Source organism: Vicugna pacos, chromosome 13 (assembly GCF_048564905.1).
Source record: "Vicugna pacos chromosome 13, VicPac4, whole genome shotgun sequence".
In the NCBI taxonomy this organism is placed as follows: domain Eukaryota; kingdom Metazoa; phylum Chordata; class Mammalia; order Artiodactyla; family Camelidae; genus Vicugna; species Vicugna pacos.
The window spans coordinates 60,670,893-60,696,792 of NC_132999.1; the positions used below are offsets into that span (position 1 = coordinate 60,670,893).

The 25,900-nt window shown below is 36.1% G+C and overlaps 1 protein-coding gene and 1 non-coding gene across 6 annotated transcripts in view; one reads left to right on the forward strand and one right to left on the reverse strand.

The window, feature by feature from the left end:
• Nucleotides 1-25,900, reverse strand: part of KIF1B (kinesin family member 1B) — a 136,263-nt gene that overhangs the window by 96,647 nt on the left and 13,716 nt on the right. For all 5 annotated transcript variants that reach the window (XM_072975418.1, XM_072975415.1, XM_072975416.1 and 2 more), the window contains exons 3-5: nt 6,112-6,188; nt 5,182-5,361; nt 2,863-2,928 (exon numbers count right to left, since the gene is read on the reverse strand). In XM_072975418.1, the coding sequence (XP_072831519.1) occupies nt 2,863-2,928; nt 5,182-5,361; nt 6,112-6,188 (323 nt within the window). The remainder of the gene's footprint in view (nt 1-2,862; nt 2,929-5,181; nt 5,362-6,111; nt 6,189-25,900) is intronic.
• On the forward strand, nt 24,054-24,157 carry LOC116282996 (U6 spliceosomal RNA). Its single transcript, XR_004192543.1, has one exon. It is a non-coding gene; the product is annotated as a U6 spliceosomal RNA (small nuclear RNA).

A 25,900-nucleotide genomic window follows, 5' to 3' on the forward strand; every position in this document is an offset into this window, starting at 1 on the left:
TATTCCAGAGCAGGAAAACAAAAGAGACCAGAGACTCTCATACTTTAAGACTGGTTACCTTGTGACCAAAAATATATCTACTAGGAGGGGAAGGGCTGGTCAGCATGAAACCTGACTGTTTGGCAGGACCTATCCAAGTCTCATGGGGAAGGAGCAAGCCTCAGATAGTACACTTCAGGAATTCTTGTCCCACCAGCAGGACCATTCCTGTTCTGGAAACGGATGTATTAGGCTACCATTTCTTCACTTGAAGCAACTGAACATTTAATCTGTCTGATCAACTCCTCTCCAATTCCATGTTCATCAAAAAGCCAAGGTTCCAACAGAGGTCTGCCCATAGGAAGATAATATATCAGTCTTGCTAACGTGAGTGTTCTGGTCAGGGTAATAGTTACCTCTCATGGGAAAGTAACAAACCCACATGGTGGTTTCATAACATCAGTCAACTGAGCTTCAGTCAAGAGTCTGGCTTTGAAGGATCTACAAGCAAGGCTCCGAAGTGGGGTAAATTCACCACAGTAAGTCTCATTACGATGCTTCCCCAGGAATAAACCACTTCTGTGTCACTGAGCTGTTCAAGCATATAACTTCTGCATTTTTCAACTTTAAATTTCTAGAGAAACATTTTTGGAGTATCTGAAATAGAACCTTATCTCCATTCCCACTGCCTTTTTCTTTCACTCAGTCACTGATCTGACTATATTTATACTGTATTTTAAAGTCAGTTTTTAAAATATCGAGAACCCTCAAAAGATAAAGTAATCAATCTATTATGAGAATAAAAAACAGGACAACAAATATTCTTTCTTAAAGCAGGTCATCTTAGCTGAGAAACTGAAATGGTACCTTTAATCATTCTCATGTACTTAAAACTTGTACATAAAATCCTGAATCCCAGGAAGGTATTATATCTTCTTGGAAAACCTGCTGTTCCTTTTCACACAGGTATAACACTAAGAGGACCCAAATAACCTGAGTAAAGGTTGAGGTGCTCCATTACTTATTGTCTAAATGAATGAAAATTCATCTAAAGCCATGACTATTTCTTTTATTTCTGAACCAACCATCACATACCCTACTTGGCAAATTCAATTCACTGAGCACCATTACTTTCTAGGCACTTCCTAGGCACTGGCATACATCAGTGCATAAATATCCCCGCCCTAGTGAGCTTGTAAGTCTAATAAGGGATACTGAAAATAAACAGCAAACATAAAAAATAAGTAAAATATTACAAAGTAGGTTAGAAATGATGAGTATTATGGGGGGAAAAACAGGGCAAGAGAGATTAGGAGTGCTGGGGTAGAGGGCAAGATGCAGAATTAAATAAGATGATCATGGTAAGCTTCACTGAGAGGATATGATTTGAACAAGAGATCTGGAGGTGAAAAACTTAGTCAAAAAGATATCCAAGGAAAGAAAATCTCGGGCCAAAGGAAAAGTAAATGTAAAGGCCCTGAGGTTCCAGACATTACTGGTGCGGTCCAGAAACAGGAAAAAAAAAAAAGGCCAGCATGCCTGGATCAGAGGCAGAAGAGGAGGTAGAGGTCCCCCAAATGTAAGGAACTAAGTATCATCTAGGGATCTATCTTACACTCCAAATAAGCCTAGGAAATCTGACTCATATGAAGGAAAATGACATCTTCTCTTAATATTTGTAAACTCAAAACCTTCAATCACATTGTCACTCTCCCTACCCTTTGAATTTATTTAAAATATGTAATATTTTAATAAGAATGATTAATAAAGACCTACTGACTTTTCATTTGCTATACATTTAATATTCAAAAAAGAACAGTTATAGGACAAGACAAGCTATTTAGAGAATTCATTTTAACAAAAATATTTTTAGAGCAGCACACCCCACTTTGGGTGTAGGTCAGTCACAAGGCAGAATTCTTTAAAATTCATACAACACTTGTAAAGTAAACGGCAAAGCAGTTAAGTGGGTCAACAAGGAACTGTATTGAGTCCTATAGAAAACCACAACATATACATTCTTAAAAATCTCAAATTTGCTTAAAAAATAGCCTACTTTCTCAAAACAATAGGCTTATCTTAGTGGAATGCTTTAATAATTCCAGTTACTAAGAAACTGAATACCAAAAATGGGAATGTGTAAAACAACAGTTTCATAAAGCACTTGTATAAAAGAAAGGAAATGTTTATCAAATAAACTAACATACATAATGTAATTCTACAGACCTCTTCTCTAAAGAGCTAGGGTACATACATTGAATAGAGAATAACTTTCTAAGATTATAAACAATTATAAAGGGGAGAAGGGGAGAAGAGATTTGATTACATGTATTTCTAAAACCTACGCCTGTCAAAAATTGTTATTAATATTAAAGGGGGAAGAGTTCACACAAATAAATGAGGAAAACACTGCAATCCAAAATGTAAACAGGCATACGCATAATTTACAAGATGTTCAACCATACTAATAATCAAAGAAATTCTAATTTAAATAAGAGTGAGAAATTTTCCCTTATTAAATTGGCAAAGATTGAAAAAAAAATACTAAATGACAGCAAAGGCACAATGGGTGCTTATACCTTCCTAATGGGACTGCAAATTGGTACAAGCTTTCTTTCTAAGGCTATTTGGCAATTTAAATGTATTATTTGACAACCAGGACACACAAAAAGGAAAATAACTGAAAATAAAGCCATAGACTTATGAATAAGGATTTAACTGCAACTGAATTCATTATAACCAAAACTTAGAAATAGCTTCAAAGTACAGAATTGGCAGAATGGTTAAGTGATCCACAGCTCAGTCATAATTTGGAACCATTTAAAAGTAGCATTTGAGGGAATGGAGTAAAAAGGACTCTTTTTAACCCACAATTATACGCACCTCTACAGAATAAGACATTTCTTCATTACAGTTGTCGTTGATTTTCTCAAACAGTTCTTCACATAACTGTAGAAGGAGAATGGGAGAGGCATGAGTAGAACAAATCAGAGAACTAAGCTACCCATGAGTGCTAAAACAATTAGTGAGATCCCCTTTCTTTTTCTTTCTCAAAATATTAATGGCAACAGCATCAAACATAAAGGCTTAGAATAAAATAAAAGGAAACCTTTGAATATATTCTTCTCATCTAATCTCTATTCTCTCTCAACAATATCGTCTCATGTCTCCTTAGAAAGAAATCCACATTCAGGGGAAGATGAGGAATTTTGTCTTTTCTAGGTAATGTCACTGATTTCAATTCATGTGCATTAACTCTTTGTACTATTCTAGAATTAATGGGACTCTACTATCAGTATTATAACTGTAGGAGTACAACTACTATTAAACTGTATTTTGCACACTTATTACTCATCATGATATATAAACTTAATTATGCACTGCCAATTACTATATACATTATATATTTAAACTTATACATATTTGTACATATAAATCTATACATACATATCTACATGTCGAGACAGAAATATACATTATTTGAAGGCAGTAAATAGAGGTATTTTCAAGAGTAATTTTGACTTTACAAAATTTTCCTCTTACCTCTTAAGATTCCAACCCCTTTTATGAGAGGCTACTCCATTACACAGTGACATTTCTAACAGAAAACATTAATTTTTCTAGATCAGGAAAATTAGAAAATTTCATTCTCCCTCATCCGTTCAATTTATTTTAAATTGTGATATTTTAGTAAGAATAATTAATAAAAATCCATTGAATTTTCATTTGCTATATATTTAGCATTAAGGCAATTAATATACATTTGAAAAAATGAACTGTATGTTGATAATTCTCTAGAAGTCTAAACAGAATTTAAAATGTACTATAAATGGCAGCTTCTAATGACAGACTTTTTAAAAAAATCCATGCTTTTGCATTAAAATAAAATATTCCAAAATTCTACCAGAAAAGACATACATACGTAATTATACAAAAATTCCAGTAACAAATGACAGTTAAAAGAAAGGGAACGAGAAACTAACTGCGGTAATAGGATAGGTAATAAAATAAATATAACTACTTAATATTACTTGCTATAACCTACAAATATTTTAATGCTGAAGAAGTTACTACACAGTAGTAAAAGCAAAGACTCCAAAACTACCTTGCCAGCTTCTGGATTCTGGCGCTGGCACTTACTTGGGCAAGTGACATGACCTCTCTGTGCCTCAGTTCCCTCATCTGTAAAATGAGGGTAACAAGAGCACCTCCCTCTCAGGGGCGTATGATGATCAGATGAGCTAGTATTTGTAAAGCACTGAGACCTGTGCTTGGCATAGTGAGTGCGACATAATGCTTTCTCTAAGTAGTACTATAATTATTGCCATCACTATACACAAAGAAGGACAATTCTCAAATATACATCTTAATACAGCCATACACATTTTACAGAAAAAAAAAGCTAGTATGTTCAATTTTTTCTGAAAATTTCCTAATCCTTATTAATAGTTAAGCATTTCAATTATACAGTTGAATTTAAAATTATAATTCAATAATCCATTAGAAAAAGTGGCTATTGCTCCTTTATGTATTCTATTTTCAGAATACAGATGGCCACACTAGACCTATAGTAAAAGAACACTTTAAAACTAATCCCAATTACTGTTAATGAAAGCAAACAATATCCCTGTTATTAGCAAGAGAAGCTCCTACTAAATGTACCTACGTCACAACTCGTCTCCATTCCCAAGGATTACAAAATCAAAAGACTACCTGCTCTTAAAAAAAATGATACTGTTCAAGCTTAAAGTGATAGTATTAATTTAATAAAATAAAAGGAAAGGCAATCAAAAAACAAAAATAATCACTTTCTTAAGAGATGATCTATATATAAACTTGGGGAAAAAATCAGATCAACAATATTCACGAGATGTCCCCAGGATTCAGAACATAGCCTGGTACATAATATTACTTTTTTAAAGAAGCTGGTAACATTGTTCAAAGATAAAATAACATGGCATTGGATATACAGCAAAACCTTTACAAAAGGTCAACTTTCCCACCTTTAAAGATAGACATGTATACACAACAGTCTTTTCCATCAGACCGCTAGCTCCTCTGAGGAAAAGGGACAGGTGATTTATCTTTGTGTCTCGCATATGACAGCGCCTGAATAAATGTTTGCTAAATAAAAATAATTGTTAAGCTGAAGACTAAGAGTAATAATGAACAGAGGTTTCTTGTTTTGATTTTTGTTTTTACCTGTGGAATGATGCCAGCCTGGCTTTCTTCTTGTTTACCCATCATTGTGTAAGACTTCCCAGCACCAGTCTGCCCATAGGCAAAAATACAGACATTATATCCCTCAAAGGCATGTAAGAGCATTTCCTTTCCAATATCATTGTACACACGGTTTTGAGATGCAAAACAGGGATCTTCGGGCTGTAAAGATTAAAAGGAGAAGTAAATGAAAAAAAAAAAAGGAGAAGTAAATGGCATTTTATTTTCTCTTACGCTTATTTGATTACTTCTATAATAAATAAAAATGTTTGGAATCAGAATAGTCATTTAAAATATATTTTTAAGTTCCCCCTACACACAGTTCATTCTTATTAAACACACACATAGAGGCACTATTAAAGACATCCAGGCCAACTATACATAAAAATATCTACATGAAATTATCTGACATGATTACATTTCATAACCTTGAAAGTAGCACTGTTCTATTCATAGGAAGTTCCAAGAAATTTTTCCTAAGTGGAAAATGGGACTGAAAGATTAAAAGATCAAATCCACATATAAAAATACTACTTTGAACTCACTCCAGGTGGTGTGGCTATTTCTCAATAAACACACTTTTCAGTGAAGAATGTTTTCCAACCTCTTCACAGGCCCTTCCATTGGCCACTAGGCTTTGCAATAGTTTAAAACATCTACTCTAAAACAAAACAGGAAAAAAGAGAACAAAAAACTGGTAAAAAAGAGATGCAGAAGCAAACTCTAGTTTAGGAACAATCCCTAGAAGCCAGCAAGGCCTGGGCTCCCATAGTCAGTAAGGGTACATGGGAATGCCCTACTCTCCAGTTCCCTAGTTGTTGGTAATCTTTGTTTTCCTTGTGGACCTGCAGGCTCTTTCAAAATGTTCAAAACCCACGTTGCTCTGTGATGCTGTACCATGAGTACACTCACCGAGGTGTGAGACCAGTAAGAGTAGTCAAAGCTGAAGGACTTTGGAGCTTCCTTTGGGTTCTTTGGGTTAATAATACCTAGAAGATGAAAATGTTTTGATTTTTGTAAGTCACCCAGTTAATATGTTCTTTAGTTCAATATGATGTTATAAGCTCAAAATATTCAAATCAGTAAATTTACACCACTGAATCTGAATGGGGCAATCAAAAATAAATAAATAATCACATTTTAATAGGTAGGCTCTATATACAGAACTTGACAAGAATTATACCAACAACATTCACTAGATGTCACCAGGATTTACAACAGAGCCTAGTACATAGTAGGTGCTATTTTGTGACTGAATCCTAGGTAAGTGAGCAGACAAAATTTGGAAATGGGCCACATTACTATTTCAAGGTGCTTCATAAGGCTTGAAATATTTCAACACATCAAAGATAAAAATTTGAAACTTATTGAATGAATTCACTTAATTTGAACAAAGTCTTTTTTAAAGATCTTAGTATCTACTTCAGAAAAGCATTTACTAATGAAGCATTCATGGGAGGGATAGTTTTATTTTTGAAATCCAAAGCTGATAACGAGCATGTAAGTTACTATATATATGTCTGTATGTGTGTACATATGTGTATACATCAGAATCACAGACCTCTAAACAATAAAACTACTTTTGAATGGAAAGTATGAAGCCTCACTGCCCAAATAAAAAAGTGATTTCCCCTGTGATTAATCCAGTTACATAGTTCAGGGACTGACTGCTGAGGCGTGGCCTCCCTTCCCTTCTCACACACACATAGAGCTTCAGTGCTTCATATTTCACATGGAACAGAATCTTTGTAACATATGGTCATGAAATCTCCTCAAAGACCAGGCATCTTAACCAATCCACTTCTCTAAGGCAGGGCCACATCCCAGGCTATCAGTGAGATCAGGATTAAAAAAATAAATCTGTCCCAGGCAGCTGCTGCTCAGGACACAAATAGCAACAGTTGCTACGGTGCTTAGTTCCCTCTTGCTGGATTCCACTGGGTATGGTCACACTTCTGTTCCAAACTCAAATGCTGACAGGGTATTAATAGGGCTCACACTGCACAGAATCACGTGACAAGCAGACATGGTTCTAGAAAGCACATCTCCCTACATACACGAATGGTAAGCAAAGAAGTAGCAAAGAAGTACGCTTCTAAACAAAAGGCACTACCTACAAGATTTAAATAGCCAACATTCACAGAGCACTTACTCTGAGCTGTAAGTACTTTCTGTTTACTAATGCTCCCAAACACTCAATAAGGCAGATGTTGTGTTATCCCCATTTTATAAAGAAACCATCACAAAGAAATTAAGTAACTTACCCAAGGCTACAGAGCTAGCTAGTGGCAATTTAGGATGTAAATGTGGAGAGTCTAGCTCGAGCCCACACTCTCAGCCAAGACACCCATCATTTAAACATTCCCTACATGCAGCGATCACCAAGGCAAACACAGTAAGGCATTTCTATGCAAATGCACGTGTTTATGACCACCCCCCAACTTGTATAGCAGGCATTGTTTATTCAGAACTCTCCCTACATCTGAAACTGGGTATATGAGAATTATAGTTCCTAAAAGATGAAAGACCACACACAAATTCTATCAAGAAGATGGAATACTCTGTGAACCAGATTCCAGGTTTCAGTGGCTCAGCAATAAGGACAATGACTAAATGGAGGATATAACCTCAGAGGTAGTCTTTACCACTCAACAACACAGTTAAAATAAAAGCTTTCTAACCTCTAGGAAATTTGCTGTCAAAAATCTGTTAAGCCATACACATTTCATTCATGGTACCAAGTCTGCCAAGAACAACTTAAGAAAGGGCTAGTTTCAGATTCTACCCCTTTGTTCTCTTTCCCCTAGTAAAGAAAAAGAAAAACTACACAAGTGAGTAATTTCCTTGATTTACTTGAAATCCTTTTCCTCTTCCTCAATATACTCTTCTCCCAGGTTGTCAATTGAAACTTCTGAATCCAATAAATTTTCCTAACTTCAAAACCAAGCTGCCTTTCATTTTTATCTATTTTTTCTTTCTAGCTATTATTTATTCTGACCACATGGATGCACGAATTCATTTAACAAACTTTTTTTTTGGCACATTTGCAGTGTGTTATTAAGTGTTATTAAGTGTTAGATATACAAAGAAAGATAAGAAAGATACAACCTTCTTGCTTTTTTCCCCAAAATTTCTGAGTGCTTTTTATTTTTTGTTGAAGTAATATTGGTTTTAACATTAGATAAATTTCATGTGTACATATTTCTACTTCTCTATACACTACACCAAACTGCCTTTTAAATATCTGCCTCCAGACAACAAAAGCCTTATTTTAACATAAATATTTTAACACAAATAAGTAAATCAAAATATAATTTTAAAGAGCTATTTATGTAACAGTTATGTCAAACACGATGAAATTTACCCACAATATTTAAAAGATTTTAATTCATAAATAAAAGATATTTATATAACACATCTTGGAAAAGTGTAAAATTCAGTATTGTTATCTGTTTTGGGGGAAGTATAAGCAGAAAGACTCAGAAGGCAAGGATAAATTTCTATGTTAGAATGGGCAGTAGTTATAGAGTTGTTTGTTTTATATTATTCTTTATATTTATACATACATATCTTAAATATATGAAACATTTCCTAGTAAAAAATTTAAAACACCAAAAACTGCAAAAGAAAAAAAAAACCTGTTGTAATGATAAAATGTTACGGACAGCACCTGAGCTCATCAGAAGCCATGAACTCCACTATTACTTCCACGGACAATGAATCAATGTTTTCAAATGTGCCAAAGGATTGTTCTTTCTGAATAACAGCTGAGATCTAACTCACTTTCTTTAACCCAACTAAGAAACAGGATGTTTCCAATCATTAATAAAAGAAGGGAGAGGACAGAGTGTACATGTAATAGAAAGGGTATAGGATTTAGAATCAAAGAACCAGGATCAGTAAGAACAATTAAGAAATATATTTCAATTTTTTGTGGCCTTGGGTATCGCATTTTATGTCCTCTCTAAAACTGAGATAATACCTAGTTCACAGGATTAAATGAGTGAAGCACTACACAAATGTTAATTTTCAAAAAGATATTTTATCTTGTTTTAAATTCTCTCAATGTGTCATGGGTATGATAACCATATTCCATGTTTTTTAAATCAAAGCAAGAAAAGTTCACTAATTAATAAGATACGCTAAAGCGTAATACAAGAATTCTACTTCTTGGCAAGAGTCGAAGTACTATATTGGGGTCCTTTAGATGTGCCATCAAATCTCTGGTGCTCCTACACAATGAAAACTCCTTCAGCACATGGACCATGTCTTACGGATTCTCTACACTGCCCGACACCAAACAGGCACTCAGATGAATGTCCTCCATGTCGTGTATAATTCTGATTTCATTAAATCCTGTACCATTTTCAGGAACATAAAAAGAAAAATCAAAATAGTTCATACCTATGCAATATACACATAAAATACCAGTAAATGTCATCAACTTTCACAGTAATAATACAGAGAGAATTGAACCACTGAAAAGATCGGGCAATATTTAACACAGTGATTCTCGTATCAAAGTCAACGGAGCTAAAATATGGTGTGTAGGACTTCTAATTTCCTTCTCAGAAAGCATGTATATATGAATGGAGTTACAGTAATCAATGAATATGGTCAACATATAAGCCAAATTTACATATTTTCACCAATGTAAAACCTGTAACAAATGTAGTATGTCTCCCAGGGTCATGCACCATCAGCGCACAGGCCTTGTCTAAAACATATCAATACTCAATACTTTTTCTTCAAGGAATGAACTCAAGGCACATTTTTGAGGACTAGAGTCAGATCACTTAACTCTATTTTAAGTGCTGTATATTTCATATTGCTTCCTGTTCTATAAAACCACCTTTTCACGCCATTTTTCAAGACCCCCTCTTCAATCAAGAAGGGCGTCTTCTATCAAGATTTCTCTGGACACACAGTATACTCCAGATCTGCACCCACCTCCACGAGCAATTTTCCACAAACGATCATGGAGTCACTTTCAACTTTCTTCACTTACTCTCCACATCTGATCTATGTTCAAAACATACCCAGAATCCCACAACTTCTCACCACCGCCATCATTACCACACTGGGCCAAGCCACCATCTCTCTCACCTGAATGACTGCAGCACCTCCTAACTGGGCTCCCCACCTCTCCCCCTGGGCCCCTGAAAAGTCCCATCTCCACACTGCAGGTAATATTCCTTCTCAGACGTAATCCAGATCACCTCCACATCATGCCTCTAGTGAACCTTTCAATGGCTTCCGATTCCACGCTGAACAAAAACTCCACTCCCTCTGTGACCTCCTCTCCAAAGATTCACCCCTCACTGCAGTCCCACTGGCCTTCTTACTAAAGACACATTCTCATTTCAGGGCCTTTGTACATACTGCTCTACCAGAAATGCTTTCTCCTAGGTATCTGACTAGCCCACTCCCTCATTTCATACAGGTCTCTATTCAAACAACACCTTGTCAAATGACCCTTTCTGACCATCCTATTTAAATCAGCATCCACTTCACTCTCGATCCTCTTATCCTGCCTTATTTTTCTTCACTGCACTCATGCCTACCTGACTTATTATATGAGTCACTGGAAGGTAGGTTCCATGAGATCAGGACTTCTGTTTCATTCACTGCTACATCCTCTAGCTCCCAGGACAGTGCATGACACATAGCAGAAACTCAATATATACACAAAGAACCAATGAATATGTTAGTTTTCTCTTTCCCTAGAGATTGTCATTTCTCTGTGGCTGGAAACCATGACTCTTCTCTCTGTATAACTCACAATGCTGACCTCAGAAGTAGGTGATGCTCATTTGGGAACTGAAATGTAGCTCTCTCAACACCACTTGCTTCCTGAATCTTTTCTCCCTGAGCAGCCAACTTATTCAGCTTCTGGCTAAAAATATCAATCTCTGGGAAAGGAGGTATCTAAATTCCAATCTAGAGAACAGAAATACAACTTTAAGGAAACAGTAGTAATAGGTAAGCAGGAAACAGGAGGAAAGATGACCAGGTTTTAAACAGTACAGGCAAAGGAAGATGTGCTGATGGAGGTCACTAGTATGGGCAAGGATAAAGGAAAATACAATGGAGGCAGAAAAATGGAATAAGCATTGGAAATCCCACTTCTTCCCCAGGTCTTTAGAACTGTCTCTTATATCTTGTATTTTATAGGAAATATGGGATCTCATGGCAGACAGAGGTATCTTACCTTTAAAACCTATTGCTGCAAAATTTTTTGCAGTGTCCTAGATTTGACAAACTTGCCTTGCATAAGGATTCTTGCGTAGGTGTGAAACAAATTCCTGATTTCACACACAAGACACATACTCAAGAGGCACTATCATGTGGTAAACACCAAAAGACATAAATAAATGCCTATATTCTCAGCATTCATCTTCCCAAGTAATTCCCCTGAAACATCCATTAGAAGGGTGAGCACAGAGCAGGGATTCAATAGGCACTGGTTGAATCACTGCTGAGTATCATAGCTACATCCAGGATGGTGCATCACTCAAAGACCTTCATCAAAGACCCTGTTACAACAGCATCCATCTGGACACGTCCAATTTCCTAATCCTTCTGCCTATCTTGCGGTAATCCCCACCCCTTTTCCTTGCGGAATTATACTCAATGCACTCCCAAGTCTGAAATAATGCTAGCTTCCACATTAGTATTACTCTTTCTCAAAGGAAGGGTTAACACAAAAGATCCCAAGATCCTGTTTAAGAAAGGAAAAGTTAAACAGCCCTTTCATTCATTGGGCACATTTACTGAGCACATTTATTAAGCACAAACTAAGTATTAGGCACTGTGCTGGGCCTGGCAAGCAAAGAGTTATTTCTACTCTTCTAGAGCTTAGAGCCAATGAAGGAGATGGACATACAATCATACAAAATAGACACACAGTTTCAAATCATGATAAAATCCATGCTAGGTAAGCACAGGGTTCTATAAGAACATATAAACAGGAACATATAAAAGGAAACATACATAAAAGAGAGGATTTTTTAAGTCAGTAAACTGATTTGATGAAACAGAGAGGGCTGAGCTGAAGGAAAAGTAGGAGATAACTAAGCAAAGTGACAATAACACCTAACACTTACTGAATGCTTACTATGTTCCAAGCACTGTGTAAAGCATTATACACCCATTTAATCTTCAAGTAACCTTATGTTATCTCTATTTCACATCTGGATGACCTGAGACACAGAGATGACGGCACTTGCCCAAGGCCAAAACCTGGAATGAAATTTGGACCATCTCTAGCTCCAAGGCTCTGAACCACTGGGCAATACGCATACTGAGCCAGGAAACTGCCTAAGGGAGCCCTTGGGTAAAAAGAAGAATGCGAAACGCAGGTTTGGCTCAAGTGCAGTGAGTAACAAAGGGTAGAAAAGAACTAAAATCTCAGGGTCAAGGGTAGATCTGAGAAGCTGGTGAACCCCTGAGCAATGAGAAGCCACAGAAGTGACTTGATTAAAGTGATGGGCTACGGCGTGGATACTGGATTAAAGAGAGCATGAGTGGAAGTGCAGAGACCAATTTTACAGAACACAAACAACTACCACTGCAGAATATCTGGGAACTTTCATTTGCCATTTATATAATGACTCCCATGAGAACTGCATCAGGCATCAGAGATCCATGAGTTCTAGTATGTGGCATTCATGGAGCCAGCCAGGAGAGACAGAGGTCAACTACTATACCAAAAGCACTGTGTTTCTTGATCCAAAACTGAATTTTGTCTTACAATTTGACCGAATATTCAACGATCAAAACCTCAGTTGACCTAGAAACTATTTCTAGAAGAAATCATTAAAAATTTTAGCAAGGAAGGAAACAGAATGCTACAGAGGCTTTAATCTACCCCACCTTAAGTATCCAATATTATCCTAGGGTTCATCTATAACTTGGGCACATAAATTCAGTAAGCTTCTATTTTCTTATCTGTAAAATGGGCACAATAAAAATAGTGCCTAACTTTACTGAGTTGTTGGGATGATTAATGACTAATCGATGAGGGCTTATTAAATATTCAAAATATTCATTCATTTAACAAATATCTGAGTGCCAACCATGCCTTCAGGCCTGAAAGTAACTAGTGAAAAACCAGTCCCTGCCCTGAAGAAGCTTATAGTCTAACCAGGAAGTCAGATAATTAACCAATAGAGATAGTATAACCTGGGGAAGAAAAATAAACAAATGTTAGGAGATAACAAAGTGACAGTGGAGGTAGTAGGAGTGATTATTTTAGATAAGGGTGGGCAGGCTGCCACATCTGAGTAGGTGGTATATGAGCAGGGACCTGAATGACGTTCAGGGGACTGCAAGACCACCAGGGTAGTTAGAAGGGTAAACAATAATGACCTGTGAAATCAGAGAGCTGGTCAGAGGTCAAATTCTGTGGGGCCCTGTGGCCAAGGTGAGGATTTTTAGTTATATTCTAAAAATGATAGGAAGCCAACAAAGGATTTGAAGCAGAGGGGTAGCAATTTGATTCACATTTCTAAAATACGACTCTGGCTACTGCATAGGAACAAAAGCAGAAGCAGAAAGACAGGAAGCCACTAGAGTACTGACTTGGACAAGAGTAGAAACAGTAAAAAGTAACTGAATTCAGGATAGATCATGAAGGCAGAGACAATAGGACTGACCTACTGATGAATTATATGTGGCCTGTAAGAAAAGGAGAGAAGCCAAGACTGACTCCAATGTTTTTAGTTTGAGAAACTAAAAGAATGGGTAAGATTGAAGGAAGAGCCATTTTAGCTGGGCAGGAGAGGAAAACAATTCTGTTGAGGACATATTAAGTTTGAGATACTTCCTAGGCCTTTAAGTGCAGTTTAACTTAAGTTAGCAGCTGGGTAGACAAGTCTGGAGTTCTACAATGGGGTCCAGGCTGGAGAAGGAAATTTGGGAGTCATCATCACCTCAATGACATTTAAAGCCTAGATGAAATCACTTAGGAAATCTGTCTTCTCTGGAGACAGAGACAAGATCAAAAAGAACAAAGTCCTGGTGTACTTTTAACACAGGCAGAAAGGAAGAACAGAGAACTGCTTGTGAGGGAGGAAGGCAACCAGGAGAGCAGGGGGTCCTGAAAGCATAGAGACAAATGAAGTCAAGTCATGTTAACCACTATTATTTACAAGACTTTATTATCATAACCTCCTTCTAGACTCCTGAGGAGTCTTCATTCAGACTATCTCCTGACTTCCCCAGTAACTCACTCAGCTCATCTTCACCTCTGGGCCTTGGCCCCCGACTCACCATCCAGATCTCATCTGGTTTCAAGGCTGTTTTCTTAAGTCCCCCTTCATACATTAGAAAGACAGCCTCAGAAATGAGGATCTGATTGTATCCTTTCCCAAGTCCAAAGAGAAGATGACCTCACATGTATCTTCTCCCTACACCTTTCACATCTTTCCCCTTTTGTCTTCAAATTTTTTATTCTTCACACTGCAGCTGACATTTCTTACCTTAGGAGACCTCGAGAAGAGTGAAGAACAGGACAGCATCTTTCATGTAAAGGCCCTTAACCAAGACAAATGGAAATGCCTTTAAAATGACTACCACAAAATGGTCCATAAGCTTTAGTTTATTGATGAATCATAGACCATATTCTCTTTCTTGGAGTCCCTTCAAATTTAGCTTTACAAAGTCTGCTAAGTCCCCCAACTTTACCCCCTTTTTTCCTTGCTTTCTTTCCAACTTTGTTACTTCAGCATCAAGATGCAGAAATAATTTTTTAATTACTAAGCCCTAGAAAACAAGGCAGTCAAAACAAGATTTGTACTTAAAAGCCCTTTTATTCTCCAGAATAAATTTGTTTATCTAATATCTCAAAGACTCTATGTAGCAATTACACTGTTGTTGGCAAACTACTACAGATTTTGCCTGCAACTACAATTAACATATCATTGTGGCAACAATGTAACTTTATATTAACTTTTCTAACATGGCATGTTTTGAGCTTGTTAAAAAGCCCAGTGATAAATTCAGCACAAACTTCCTCTTCCAACAGCTTTCTATATACAAATTTAAGAAAAATGGCACCATTTGTACACCATTTATATTCCAAAACCATAAAACCAAAACCTACAAGCAGCCTCCTCCCCTGCTCAGAATAATGTATTTCCAAAAATATACTAAAATGGTATAATGCATATTGCCATAAAGTAGATTTGAGCAAAAGACGTAAATCATAAAGCTCCTTACTCACTTAAAATCACGTTTAGATTCCAAATCTTATAAAACAGGATAAATGTACTATGTATGTTCTCTATACAGCTGACCCTTGAACAACATGGGTTTGAACTGTGTGGGTCCAATTATACACAGAGTTTTTAAAAGTCAATACTGCATTCTACACGATCCGGGGTTGGTTCAATCCGTGGATGCAGAACCGTGGATATAAAGGATCGATTATATATCATAGGTGGATTTTCAACTGCGCAGAGGGTCAGCATCCCTAAACCCCTCAATGTTCCAGAGTCAGCTGTATGCTCAATTCCAGAATATTACACATACAATAGAAGAGAAAAAAAGAAAAAAGCTACCAACTCTGCAGTGTCACAATGTCATCAACTAAGTATAAAATAAATATGCTACTACAGTAAACATTAAACAAACTCTCAATTAACAAGAATTCTGCTCTTCCTAATTAAATTTTAAATGATCTTGAAGACTAGAAAGGTCTAGCTCTCCTTTAAGCCAAGTGGCACAAAGATATCTCGACTAATAATGCCCTTTTTATTCGTAAGTTCCCTGCATCAAGAAGTGACACCCAGATAAATTTTAACCTAACAGTTAAATTCAAATTAGACACAGACATTCAGTATTACTACACAGAATACTAAAACTTAATATTTTGAGAAGCAAAATGTATAGCTCAGAGGTTAAGACTGAGGGCTCTGGACCCAGACAGCACCAATTCACTTTCTAGTTCTCTCAATCCCAGATGTGTGACCCCAGGCAAGTTAGCTAGTATCTATGCCCTCATATGTGAAACAGGGAAAATAAGAGTATCTGCTACAAGATTGGTGTGAGGATTAAATGGGCTAAAGTCTGTAGTGCCTGATTGCGGCTGGCACAGCTTACATTTTTTTTTTTACGTGTTTCTTATTGCTGTTGTTAATTACTAAATGTGGTGGTTTTTCCCCACTAAAAGGCAATTTAAAAAGTAAAAGCTGCTTTTGTTTTCCCCTTCACCCATTTTGCCTCCTCAATTTTATTCAGTTACAAAAGGATCTATGGAGTATCAGACCAGAACAATGTCACAGGGAAACAGTAAATGCAGTTAAATCATTTCCTCATTTACATAGCTTCTGCTAGTTCTGGCAGTACAGTCTTCTGTTCTGCCAAAACAAAAAGAGGCTTCCCAGATATTCTCTACCTCTCCTGGCCCTGCCCCTCAATTATTTGGATACCTCTCCTAATGCCTTCATAATGGTCATCATGCTGCTTCAATTATTTATCTCAAAGACTAGACTGAAAACACTCTGAGACCCTGGTGCCTCCCAGCCTATGCTTGCTGAGTAACAAAAATCTAACTTCCCACAGATGCTCTCAAAAACATAACTTCATATTTCCTATTCTTACACATATATGTACATAGCATTCACCCCTAAACAGTACTACAAAGAACAGTTTTTAGCCACCAGAAATGTTTTTCCGTAAAATAAGCACATTGTCGATATACTACCAAAAATTAAATCCATGAGTACCAACTCTGCCTACTACACGACTGAAAGCAGCAGTCCCCTCATGGTCTCACTAACTGCACTCCAGACTTTGCCAGCTCCCAGTGCAGCGCTTCACACTTCACTGGGCAACTACCAAAAGCAATCAGCACCATGTTGGCTGGCACAGACGTTCAAAAATGAACTCCAAAACATCTCTTGAGAATTTCAAAGAAGGCATTTAAAGGGGGGGGGGGCATGGTTACTTTCCCCTTTGAAAACAGCAACAAATGCACACATAAAGGCTGCATGAAGTAGACTGTTGATATAATCAAGGCAACCCCAAAAGACTAGAACAGTAAGATGCAAAGCAGCAGGTTTTCTACAAGATTTTTTTCAAACTTCTCTCTTTGCTGTTTTGGAATTGAGATGTGAAAACAACTTACTTAGGTAATTAAAGAAGTTTAAATTACACACTGTAATAAAAAAACAGTTCCAAATACACAACACCAAAGGCCTCCTCCAACTTAGTAACAGGTTCAACTATTTCTGCCTTTAGATTTATATTCCCATTAAAAATAACAATTTAGTACCAAAACTAACCACAAAAAAAAATTTAACAAATAATTATCAAATACCATCTATGCAGTATACCTGACTCCATTTAAACCTCACAACTCCTCGAGACAGCAGGCTGGGTAGGCATTAGCAGCACCTCCATTTAATAAATGAAGAAACTAAGGCTCAAATGTCTGATAACAGAGGATGGACTAAATAATGTACAATTCCTAAATACAACATAGCCACTAAAATCATGTTCCCGAAGAATACTTTAGACTTGGGAAAATGTACCCAATATATTATTAAGTGAAAGACCAAGGAGGCTACAGAAGTTTTTTGGCAAAGGGAGAAGGGAGATCACTGCACAAACGAGCTTTTATTCTGAGTGAAATGAGAATCATCTCAAAATTTTGAGCAAAAAAATAATCTGCCCTTCATTCTAAAAGGATAGAGAAAAGACTACTAGAGGACAAGGGCTAAAGCAAGGAGACTTGTCAGGAGGTTACTGAAGGTGGTGGCACTAAAAGGAGTGGAAAGTCAGATTCTAGATATGTTCTGAGGCACAGCCTACAGGACTTTATGACGGACAGAGAATAAAAGAGAAAAGGTCAAGGATGCTTACATGATTTTTGCCCTGAGCAACTACAGAGGTAAAGGTGCCTTTCATTGAGTTGAGGGAGAACACAGGTGAGCAAGACTGGAGAAGAGTATTAGTTTTGGACACGTCGAGTTTAAAGTGTTTATTAGACAAGCAGGTAGAGATGCCAGGTAGACAGCTGCATAAATTGCCTTCTAAAAACAACTCCTTCCCCAGCTGTGTGGAGCTTACAATCTTCTTTACAGAACTCCTAAAAAGTGGTTTTAAGGCTCAAGTGTCTGATAATGGGTGATGAGCTAAATAAATTATGGTTTATAAAGACAACAGAATACAATATAACCATTAAAATCATGTTCTTGAAGAATACTTAAAAGAACAAGTGCAACAAGTTAATGATAAATTAATTTATCTTATCTAGAAGAGGTTGCAATCTAATGCCCTTCTTTAGGACCATAGAATTTATCCTAGTAGAAGAAAAACATAATAAACAGAGGGATAGGTTACAGAACGTTGGCTTAGCAAGCTGCTGCTTGAGAAGTCATGAAATACCAAGTAAAATTGTGAGAAGGCCACTAACAGTGCAAGACTTGAACCTTCCCTTACCAAGTCATTCTAAAGGACAAAACTGGTTTCAATCAACTCCAACTGAGTAAACAGTATCATCTCAGGGGTATCTTTATTTCCCCACCCCCAACACATACACACACACACCCCCCTCAATGCCATAGCTCCAACTCCTGACTACAGGAAAAGTATTTTATGTCAAAAAAAAAATTTAAATTTTAATACCATTGGTACCCAAGCTGATTTCAATGTATTTTACTTAACTCTTCCTCTTACACCATATAAGCCTCTTTACCTTCTTGCTGCTTATCTTCCTACATTCCAGTGACCAAATGAGTGTCATTTAGTCAATGCGGACATGTAACTTAAAAGTAAACATTCCAGGGGGAGTGTATAGCTCAAGTGGTAGACAGAGCACATGCTTAGCACGCACGAGGTCCTGGGTTCGATCCCCAGTACCTCTGTTAAAAATAAACCTAAATATCTATCCCCCCACTGCCAAAAAAATAATAAAACACTACAATAATAAAATTTCCTCAGAAGTAAACATTCCTCTCTTTGGAAAAGGGAGTCAAAAAGTGGTTAGAAGACTTCAGAAAGGGGGGCAGGAGGCACATATCATGTTCTTGTGCTTATCATGCAATACACCCTGGTCACAGGTCTAGACAGACATGGGTGCATAGCATCTCAATTTGCAAGATTAAGATTTTTTTCCTTTGCTTTTATGCTTTTTAAATTAAATATTTAGTAGATATAAAATATATGTAGAGTATAAACAGTAACAATAAAGCAAAACCCCAGGTACCCACCAGCCCATGACTCTCACGCCTGCAGCTCCACTGTATGACCCTCCCGGATCTCTCTGGCCCACCATCCCTCCACTGAAGCATGCAGAATTTTGTCATTATTGCTTTACTTTTTTATCCTATGTGTTTGTATGGGGTAAAGAATAATATAGAAAACAGTTTTGCATGTTTTAAATTTTATATAAATAAAATGAGTCAACTGCTTCTACAACTTGCTTGTGCAGCTATAGTTTATGACTTCCATGTATGGGTGTATAGTAATTCTCTTCCTTGCTAATACGCTAATACACTAATGTAAATGTACCATGATTTACTTATCTATTCCCCTGCTGATGGATACTTGGGATTATTTCCAGTTTGGGGCTTTAAAAATAAAAGTGCTGTTAGATTAAGTACACAAATATTCAGTAGTTTTAGCGACTCTCAGTGAAAGGCACTACATTGGTAGAGGTTACTGAGAGATCATGACTGGGCATGAGTGATATATGCAGTTCACCAAATGAATCCTAAAAAGGGTAGGTTAAAAAAAATCAAACAAAAACACTGCACATTCCATCTCCAAGGTCAGAGCATGTGATGTGGAGGTGAAGAAGTAGTAGCTGAAGAGCTGGCCTCCTACTTCTCCAGCCTCACTGTGAAGCACTCTGAATATTACGTTACAAAGTTGACAACTTAGTCTGACCTAATTACGTCCTGGTTTATCCTGGAAAAGACTTAAGGAGACATTCTGATGCTAGGCTAGTGACACTAGTGCTTCTTAACCCTTCTGAGGGGACAGAGCTCTCTCTCAACATGTATTGAAAATAATTACCCCCACCCTAGAAAATGCATATAACACATTTTGCATATATTTTCAAAGGGTACCCACCTTGAAAGATACTCAGAAGTCTAACCATGGACCCCAATAAAGAAACCCAGAGAAAAATGCAAGTGAGAATTAGGTTAACACTAAAGAGAGAAGAAAACTAAAGACTAACAAAAAAAGACTAGAATACAAAATTACATAGACTCCACCCATTTAACCTAGTAGGAACAACAACAAAAATCCATCGAAGTGCAGCAATAGGCTATAAAGAGGTAAGAACAGACGTGACTTTTCTTTCCCTCTTCTTTATTTTCCAGAATGTTCACAAAGGTAATGTATATGCATTTACATTTATTTTCACGTAGTTATATTAACTTATGCTAGAAAAATCATACAGATATAAGAATCCCTTTCAAAAGTCTTCCTTTCCAAATCTCCATTTTGTCCCTCCCCTTCCCCCATCCCAAATTTTCATTAATGAACATGAAATCATTCTTTGCACCAGTTGTGATGCACAAGATTTGGTTTAGAAATGTACATGTGTGCATGAAAAAGCCTTTTAAAATGTACAATGTACTCAAATAACAGGAACAACAAAAACAACAGAGTTTCATTTTTCCCACCTAATACTTGGGCATTGAAAAAAAATGATCCTGGGCTAAGGAAGATTAATAAAAATATGAAGGAGACTTACCAAAAGGCTAAAGACAGATTCCCACGTTAAAGACAAAGCAAAAGATCACAGTTTAATCACCTGAAGGAGCGTGTGAGAACCAGCTCTATCTACCTCCTGTTTTTCAGAGCAGAATTTATGCAGTCTAAAAGTCTCCAGATTTACATCTATAACCTAACCATAAATGTAAGCAGGTAGAGCATTAATTTTGCCCCATTTTCCTTTTTTAAAGTAATTAGACAATTTAAAAAAGGCTTCCAACATGGGAGAAACTTGAAATATAATGGGTATTATTAAACAAAGCTATTTGTATGTACTCTGGCCTCCAAAATGTCAAGGCAGTAACATTTATCTGTGCTATGGAAAATATTCAAGACCAGAAAGTGCCTGAGTAAAACCGCCACTACTCAGTTTTCAGATTTGGCACATTCCCTAAAGTATTCTTCACCCTCTTCTACTTTTTCACAAGAGACCTTATGGCAGGAACATTCCACTGCATTCCATCTGCAATCAGCTATAATCCCTGTGAGCAGCAGTCCAGGCCAGCTTGCCAGCATAGCAGACTTTTAATGCGGCTAACACATGTGGCTACAGCAAATTCATTTCAGTTTTTGCAGTAATTCTAAGTTCAAAATCCATGTTCTCTCCCAATCTTAAACCCATTTTTTTTCAAAACAAGCCATTAATATTATCTAAACATAACAAGTTGGCTCACTTAAAATCTCTCACTTAAAAGTTATTTGGATTACATATTAAGTCAAATTACTAAAAAAAAAACCTGCCATATAAAACTGTAAATAGAAGTCGAACACTTTTTAAAAATACCAAAAATTCTACCTTGTACAATAGTTAAAGGTTACACAATAAATATGTTTTCCTTCAAAAAAAAAAAAAAGTTCTAGAGGAAGTCTCTGATATGATTAACTAGCTCTCCAAGAACAAACACCTTTCAAAGGAACCAAAATTACCCAAAACCTTCTATACCATGACAAAGTAAGTATTCGGCTAGAAAACTAAACTTCTTCTAAGGCTGATTCATCTAATGAGGATTTTTGTTTCAGGAGACTAATATTTTAAAAGTCACAAATTTCTCCTGCTGAATGTTTAAATGCAAAGAGGCAGTGTGCTATATAGCCAGATGGCGTAACTATCCAGATATAACACTAAGTTCTAATAAGCTATAATTCCAAATTTTTCCCCAAACATACTGGATGTTTAGTTTAAATCTTCAAGGTCCAGCTGAAATGCCCTATCATCTACGAATTTTACATTTGCCCTTTGCCAAACTCACATCTGCACTTTCTTAAAACCCCTTTTTTATGGCAAGTATCACTTTGATCACTTTTACTTTGTATTGAGGTTTTTTTGGTATGTCTTATCTCTCTTATTACAAATTTTTAACAGCTCCTTAAGGGCAGGGTCCTATGGTACATGCAACTCTGTGATGCCTACAGACTCACATGATAGCAGACTCTCAAAACAGGAAGGAAAAGAAAAAAGAGCTAGGCAGAGCAGAGCCACTCAGCCTATTGTCTAGAAAGATTCTAGACAAAATATGATGGAAAAAGTCATCAGTAATTCAGCATGGTGGTCCACAGACTGGTTTTCATGGGACTAGCACAACATGCCCAGGCCTATTCTAACCATACTGATTACTTTAAATAAAAACTAGGCATTTCTTCTTTAATATTTCATCAAAAGACAGACAAATATTTTCAATAATTCTGGAGAGATCTTCATGGAAATAAACAAGAGTCAGTAAACAGAACTTACATCCTCACAAACTTCAAAATTTATGGCCCTACCCTAGATGTTGAACGAGGATAGGAATCTTCCTGTCTTCTTCAGTTTGCTATCTACTACAAGTAAACACATTTGAAATCCTTCATCCAGAGTGAACACCATATTTGGATAATTTTACTTTTTTCCCCTAAACTGACATTATTTTCTATGCAATCAAAATAATAAGGTCAAAAAGAGAGCCACATATCTTAGAAACATATCTTTCTATTAGCCATCAATAAAAAAAAGCCATTAGCCTTTTTTATTAGCCATCAGTAATCTCTTAGTGAGCTTTTAATCCAGATGATCAAAAACAATATCAAAGTCAGAAAATCAAGCAGACCCAGATCCATTTCATGTAACTATCCAGAACTATAGAAAAATTTTTTAATTTTGCTACACTAATAGTTCTATTCTAGACAGGCAAAAGATTACCTTTTTTAATATTCTATCCAGTATTCAGCATACCTTTATACATATAGTAGATACTTGCTGGTAAGTAAAATCCTATTAACTTATAGGATATTCTTTTATGGTAAAAAAAAAAAAAACCCAACCTTTACAAGATATAAACATGAGTAGTTTTATTCAGGTGTTTAAAATATACAATGCAGTCAAGACTGAAAAATAGGCTACTATTATACCTTATCACTAATTAAAAGGGAAAAAAAAACTACCTTAGAAAAACATGTTGCTGCTTAAACTATCTCTTGAAGGAAATCTAACACAAGTTATTTCTGGGAAGAGGAACCAGTTGACTATGTGATAGGGTGAGAGGCATGTCTGTACTGTATACTCTCTGCACCTTTTGAACTTTATACCTTGTGAATGTCCTACCTACTCATAAAAATAAATCAAAATTGGGGGGAATCAAGGCATTGCTATTTGATCTTGACAATGAATATAAACTTACAAACCATTTAAGATGTGGGCATTCTAAAATGATTGTCATCAAGGAAAAAACGTTAGTATTACTACTTGTACTAATAAAAATTTCCATTTGTTTTTATTATACGATAAACTGACTTTTGCATTTCATGATATGGCCTTTTAATACTCACTTTCTACTTAAAAGTTTTTAGTAAGATTTCCAACCCTGTAAGAAAGGCAGCAACAGACATCTCAATTATTAATGAAAATCCAACTCCAAGACACTGGAGATTTCAGTATGCAAAACATCAGAGGAAAGTAGATCTTTTTGGAATCAGTTCTGGCTCCTGATCCAGGATTTCCTAAAGTCCACCTTTGAAAAGAACTTGTGATATACACCAGCATATTCAGAGGCAACACCAACGACCAAAAAATGCCTCCATACTAAGTTGTATATAATTAAAACATATTTTCCAGAGAGAAATAAGTGGCTCAATAATCAGGATTTAGTGTGCTCACTTCAGCAGCACCTATATGAAAATTGGAACAACACAGGGAAGATTAGCAAGGCTTCACGCAAGGATTTAGTTATATAGTGTATAAAACATAATTTTTAAAATGAAGCACAAATAATAACATAGCTTGAATGAGTGACACTTGAGAACACAAACATTTGTTCTCTAGTTCAATTATAAGCCTAGCTCAAACTAAGAAAGGAGCAAATAATCAATACTGACCTTTTTAAAAACAACTTTATTGAGATATATAATTTATGTACCATTAAGTTAACCCACACAAAGTGTACAATTCAATACTAAATTTTGCATCTCTTTTTCTTTCACAATCTATTCATCGGATATATAATTCACAGAATTAATGGCACCACAGACAAAGAAATGCAAAAAACAATGGTACAGCAGTTACGACTCCTAATTTTGAATCTTTTTTTTAAAAAACAGTGTTGCATTTTAAAAAAAAGAGTGTTGCAAATCCTATTTAGCAAGCTCAGAAATGTATAAAGTAATGGAAAGTTCAAAGTTGTATACGAGGAATCTATTTTTTTTTTAAGTCAAACTCACAGTAACAGAATAGAATGGTGGTTACAAGAGGCTGGGGGGGAAAGAGGAGCTACTGATCAAAGGGTACAAACTTTCAGTTATGAGATGTAAGTTCTGGATACCTAATGTGCAGCATGATGACTGTGATTAATAATAATGTACTGTATATGGACAAACTTATTTACAAAACAGAAACAGACTTACAGACATAGAAAACAAACTTATGATTACCAGGGTGTAAAGGGGGTCAGAAGGGATAAACTGGGAGTTCAAGATTTGCAGATACTAACTAATATATTTAAAATAGACAAACAAGTTCATACTGTATAGCACAGAGAACTATATTCAATATTTTGTAGTAACTTACGGTGAAAAAGAATATGAAAATGAATATATGTATGTTCATATATAACTGAAGCGTTATGCTGTTCACAAGAAACTGACACATTATAAACTAACTATATGTCAATAAAAGTATATATATATATATATATATACAAAAAAGTATTGTACATGTAAAATTTGCTGACAGTAAATCTCAAGTGTTCTTATCACAAAATAAAAATGAGAAACATGTTAATTAGTTTGTGCTAATCAGTTCACAATGTATACACATATCAAAGCATCACACTGTACACCTTAAATATATATAGTTTAATTTCCCACTGGGAGAATCCTCTATATAAAACACTGGCAAATGGCCCACAAATAGATGAGATCAGAATTGTTTCCCCAACAATTCAACATTAACTTGTGTCAGAAAGAACAAAAACTCTGCTTTATCACAAAGTTATAGGTTTCAAGATAGTAAAACCTACCACTATTTTAAGTAACAATCTGCCTAGAGATCCATGTCAAGTAATTACTACAAGTACCAAAACACCCAGCTTCAGTCATTTTTTACCTAAGCAATTATATAGAGAAACAAGCTAGGAAGCAAAGACTGATAATTTTAGTAATAATTTGCAAGTTTACTGTTAGATCTGCATCTGTTGCTCAACTCAAAGAACTATTATAAGGAAGGAGAGTAAGTGTTAAGACCATCTTGGCAAGCTCAAGTGCTATTTAAAATCAAGAAAGAAAAATAATCTTGGAGACTCAGTAGGTGTCTTTCATGTCACCATTTACTAAAACTCACTGCCTACACCTTTACTACTGTTAAGACTTCAACTTAATAACACTAGCTAAATTAGTTCAGTTCTCCAGGGACTTCTCAATTGTAAGGAACAAAATAAACAGTCCATATTTAAATATGCTATAGCAAACATCACAGGGGAAAGTACTCAATATCATTCAGAAC